This window comes from Emiliania huxleyi (genome assembly GCF_000372725.1).
Source record: "Emiliania huxleyi CCMP1516 unplaced genomic scaffold EMIHUscaffold_40, whole genome shotgun sequence".
NCBI lineage: Eukaryota > Haptophyta > Isochrysidales > Noelaerhabdaceae > Emiliania > Emiliania huxleyi.
In genome coordinates this window covers 125,398-130,234 of record NW_005198965.1, presented here as the reverse complement: position 1 = coordinate 130,234, position 4,837 = coordinate 125,398, and the positions used below count along the sequence as shown (strand labels likewise).

The window sequence follows — 4,837 nt, the reverse complement described above, 5'->3', positions numbered from 1 at the left end:
CAGCACGTATCTGACAGCCTGACAGCCAGAGTCTGACAGGCGAGTCGGAGGGGGGTCCCGTCGCTGTCAGACCTATCGGGGACAGGGTGGGGAGATGGTCGGGAGACGGTGGGAGAGGGTGGGGAGGAGCAACCGGGGCGGCACCGTGTTTGTCAGGTGCTCCTCAGCTCTATCTCGACTCGATCTCGGCTGCATCTCGACTGCATCTCGGCTGCATCTCGGCTGCATCTCGCACCGTGTTTGTCAGGTGCTCCTCGGCTCGGATGACAGTCGAGACCTTCATGTCGGCGTCGTCGACGGCGACGCAAAAGTTGTACACCGGCATCCCCCCGCTGCGCAGCAGGATGAAGTCTCCCACCGTCGCCTGCACGTCCCACTCCACCCGGCCGCGCACCGCGTCCTCGATCCCGACTACCTTCCCGTCTGGGACGCGGAAGCGGACGGTGTACGGCTCGCCCGCGTCGAGCCGGCGCTGCACCTCGGCCGGGTCCGCGTCGCGCCACGTCCCATCGTACTGCGGGTTCTCGCCCGCCGCCTCCGCCGCCGCCCGCTTCGCATCGAGCTCCTCCGGCGTGCAAAAGCAGCGGTACGCGGCGCCCGAGTCGAGGAGCTTCTGCGCGAGCTCCTGGTAGAGGCCGCCCTGCATCCGCTCGGACTGGCGGTACGGCCCGTGCGGCCCGCCCGCCGTCGGGCCCTCGTCGTGCACCAGCCCCAGCCACGCGAGGTCGGCCAGCACCTCGTCCTCTGACTCGCGCGTCGAGCGGGCGGTGTCCGTGTCCTCGACGCGGAGGAGGAACTGGCCGCCATTCTGCCGCGCCCACAGCCACGAATAGAGCGCGGTCCTCGCGCCGCCGACGTGCAGCGACCCCGTCGGAGACGGCGCGAAGCGCGTGCGTGCACCCGGCTCCGAGCCGGCTGCGGCGCACATGCGAGAGCCGCGTCCGCGCGCGAGGCCGCGGACGGCGGCGGCCGCCGGGCCGCGCGGCAGCGCACCGCGCGCGACGCCGTACCCGAGCGTCGAGAGTAGCGTCACCATCCACATCGGACAGCGGCGAAGGGAGAGGCGCAGCTGGAGAGGCGGCGAGGTGCTTATTGCGCTTTGCGCAAAACGAGAAACGCGCCAATACCCTACCTCACCTCACCCCACCCTACCACCACTTACCTCACCGGCGGCAAGGAGTCATATCTCCCCCATATCTCCCATCTCTCCCACCCATCTCTCCCCATATCTCGACTGCAGGGTGCAGGCGGCCAAGGAGTCGACGCGAGGCCGGCTCCGCGAGAAGATGGGCACGATGAAGAAGAAGAAGGGCACCTTCGCAGGCGATGACCATCTCGCTCGAGTCATACCTCCCCCATATCTCCCCTATATCTCCCCATATCTCCCCATATCTCTCTCTCAGTTTGTTTTTTGATATCTCGTCGCAGGCGATGAACATCTCGCTCGAGGGGCGAGGCCTCGACCGGCTGTAGCCGCTCGGCCAAGCCCCCCCCCCCCCCCCCTCCCAAGGTCCGCCTCGCGGTGTCCTCCTCGCCCCATCCGCGCAGCGAGAGGCCACGCCAGTCACCAGACATGTCCCCGTTCTCTCGTATCTGTGCTCTCGCTGCGAGCTGGCCGACTGTGCGGCAGCTCTGCAGCTCTCCCTGCGCGAGCCTCAGCCCGCTGCCCCCTGGCCCTGCGGCTGCGCGACGCAGCACGCCGCCAGACGCACACCTGGCGGTCACCTCAGGCGGCTCCCCGCCCTCCCCTCCCCTCGCGGGCGGCGGCCCTGCGGCCTGCGCTCTCCGCAGCTCACGAGTAAAACAGAAACAACTCGTGTAAAATATGAACACATCCGAACACACCGATAGGATCACACCCCTCCGAGAACTATAAATCACACCTGGCCGGACACCGTGGCGCACACCACTTGCGACTTCGTGGTGGTTGCTTGTGCTCCAGCGCGGCGTCGGAGTTGGAGCCCAGCGCGCGGCGCATCGCAGATCGCACGTCTTCGCGCGACGCGGCCGCCGCCGTCACTTCACACCAGCTGCATGGCCGGCGCCCCGGCCGTGGCCGCATCTGGCTTGCTGGCGCGCGAGCGGCGCAAGAGTCCGAAGGCCAAGAAGATGGCGGCAAAGGCGCCTATCACGGTGCACTCGCGGCTGGTACTGTTGGTGGTGCGTGGAGCCTCGGCTCGACGGTGTGTACTGGCGGCACCGGTTGCGGCGAAGACGCCGGCGTGGGTTGCGACCAGCTCGCCGGCCTCGTCCTACAGTGCGTAGGTACATTCACGCAGGGCGGGGAGGGGGGGCGGTGGAGAGGGCGCACAATCTTTCGAAGGTAGTTGCGGGATGGCTTGCACTGGCTATACCAGGCGCTGTCTGCAGTACAGACGGAGCCAGCTTCACAACAGGTGGCGCCAGTCCAGGAGTTGCCGCCGCACTGCGCCCATTTTAGCTGACAAATGGTAGGGTTGCCGCCCGGCATGCCTGGGCGCGGAAAGACTGCGGTCGGGCAGCCCGCGTAGCCAGGGTGGGCCGCGCACCAGGCGCTGAGGCTCACGCCCTTCTGGCAGGCCATGCACGAGGCGGTCATAGCCATGCAACACACTGTAGGGTTGCCACCAGGAGCAGGGTGAGGTGTGGCCCACCAGTCGCCCGAGTGGTGGTTGCCGCCGGAGGTCCCGCAGCCCCAGCCGTTGCACCCTTGCGCCTGCCAGTCGCCCGTGTGGTGGTTGCCCTCGATCTTTCCGTTCACCCCTTCAGCCTTGTATTGGCCCGTGTACTTGTTGGCGGTGTAGGAGCCCTGGTGGTTGCTCGCAGTGGTCTGGCCGGTCCATTTGTTCGTAGTGATCTTTCCGCCCTTATAGTCGGTTAGCGTAGTGGTGCCGGTCAGGTGGTTAGTGTGTGCGCAGCCCCGCCAGTCGCATCCCCCCGTTACCCACTTCTCGGTCGGCGGTGCCGCTTCTCCCGCAGCCTTCTCTGTCGGCGGTATGGGCTGCGCGGAGACCGCCGCCTCCGTCGCCTTCTCAGCCAGCGGGGCGGGCTGCGTGAGCACAGTGACGACGAGCGGGACCAGCATGACGCGCCGGGCCCAAAAACTAGAGGAGGGGGGGATCTGGGGCGCCGTATTTGCCGCGGTTTCTTTTTCATTCGACTGAGATTGTTGTGTAAATTCTTTTTATAGCTTGTTTGTAGTTTGTCAAAAACTAGAAAAACCGGCGCGAACTCGTGCGGCCACGCACGTGTGGCATCCGAGCGCGTCATGTTGACCCCAGCCGTGGTCACCAAGAACAGCACGACTGGCTATCAGGCCGCCGAAACTTTTTCCGCATGCTCGGGTCCACACCCGTCTTTTCTCCACCGTCAGGCCCTCGCGCCTGACTGGCCCTCGGCGGGCGGGCCCACGAGGACCCTGCCAGTAGCCGTGGGCTTAATCTTCATTGCCGCTGGTCGCCGTCTCGCTCAGAATGCGCACGACTTCCGTGAATTCGGGCCTACGGGCACGTGCGCAAGCCGGTTAGCCGCACACGTCGACCTCACACCCACCTGGACAGGTCCTTCTCTGCACCGAACTGAGTGCTTCGCAGACCAGCTCGCCGCCATCAGGCTGCGGAGCGGCAGTGGCCACGCCTTGGCCAGTGGTGGGCGTTTTCCGCCGCGGCACGCCTGGGGAGGGGGGGGGGGGGAGAGGCCCTCATCTTGCGATGCATGAATCGCGCGTGGCTGCGGTTTGAGCGCTCCACGCCCTCATCGCCCCCGAGGACCTGCCACGCTTTGGCGGCACCGTCGACTTTGTGTTTGACTCGTTGCCGCGATGCTGAGCCGTGAGCGCCGCCGTTGGGTGGCTTACGGGTGTGTGGGTTTGTGAGCACGCACCTCGCGCAGGAACATCTCGGGCGTCATCAGCGCGAACGGCTTGCGGCGCGAGAGCAGGTGGTAGAGCAGCGATGTAAAGGAGAAGACCTCCGCCTGCGGCCGCGGGACGTGCGTTTTGGAAGTTGACGCGGCGCGCGGGCGCCGCCCCTCGAGCGAGATGTGAGTGAAGGGATCCCCGCCTTGTGGTTGTAAGGCAGCGAGAGAGCAACCTCCGGCGCCATGTACCGGAGCGAGCCCGTCACGCCCGTAAGCTTCCGGACGTCGCCGTCGTCGGCCGCGTCCCTCTTCCAGAGGGACAGCACCCCAAAGTCTGCGAGCACCTAAAGTACAGCATGGGCGAGCCGAGGCTAGCGGAGACTGGCCGATATGAGATGAACAGGGGCGCACTGCGCAGCACCGCGCGGCCATCGGGCATGATGCCGACGTTGGCGGGTTTCAGGTCACGGTGCAGGAGCCGGTAGCCAGGCATGAACTCGTCATGGCAATAGCGCAGCGCCTCCGCCAGCTGCAGCCCAACAGATAGGCCTCGGGCGAGGGGCCACTTTCGCGCCTCCCGCTGGCGAGCAAAGAAGCCCACCTCCGCACCCGAAGGCAGCAGCGCACTCAGTGGCTGAGAAAACATCTCCAGGCAGCAGAACGGCACCCCGTCCCCATCGACGCCGTGCGCGACCAGGCGGATGATATTCGGGTGCTCGACGCGCGATAGCACGGCAATTTCCCGCCCGAGGTCGAGCCTGCTGCTATCGCCCAAGGCAAGGCGGGCAGGGCGCAGTCGCTTCAGTGCGACCATGCTCCCGCGGAGGGTGGCACGGTGCACGGTGCAAAACTCGCCCGCGCCGAGCTGTGCCAAGGGCTTCAGCGCTGACAGGGGCACCGCCTCTCCCAGGACATCATCTTCGAGGGGTGGGCTGCTGTAGTCAGCCATCAAGCGGAAGCTCGGCATCGGCAAGTACTCCGAGCTCTGCGTCCTCGACAT

At 66.3% G+C, this 4,837-nt stretch overlaps 2 protein-coding genes across 2 annotated transcripts in view; both read right to left on the bottom strand.

Annotated features, from left to right (window-relative positions):
• Positions 1-1,095, bottom strand: part of EMIHUDRAFT_416006 (Glutamyl-tRNA synthetase) — a 3,444-nt gene extending 2,349 nt beyond the window's left edge. Inside the window, exon 1 of the mRNA XM_005770100.1 lies at positions 202-1,095. Within this exon, the coding sequence (XP_005770157.1) occupies positions 202-1,042 (841 nt within the window). The 5' untranslated portion in view covers positions 1,043-1,095. The remainder of the gene's footprint in view (positions 1-201) is intronic.
• A 708-nt stretch (positions 1,096-1,803) lies between these two features.
• Positions 1,804-4,837, bottom strand: EMIHUDRAFT_464128 (hypothetical protein; the record flags this gene model as incomplete). The annotated part of the gene is made up of 7 exons (XM_005770099.1): positions 1,804-2,125; positions 2,201-2,252; positions 2,312-3,083; positions 3,554-3,651; positions 3,862-3,954; positions 4,071-4,181; positions 4,259-4,837. The coding sequence occupies 7 exons, from the start codon at positions 4,835-4,837 to the stop codon at positions 2,022-2,024; spliced, it is 1,809 nt and encodes a 602-aa protein (XP_005770156.1). The 3' UTR covers positions 1,804-2,021.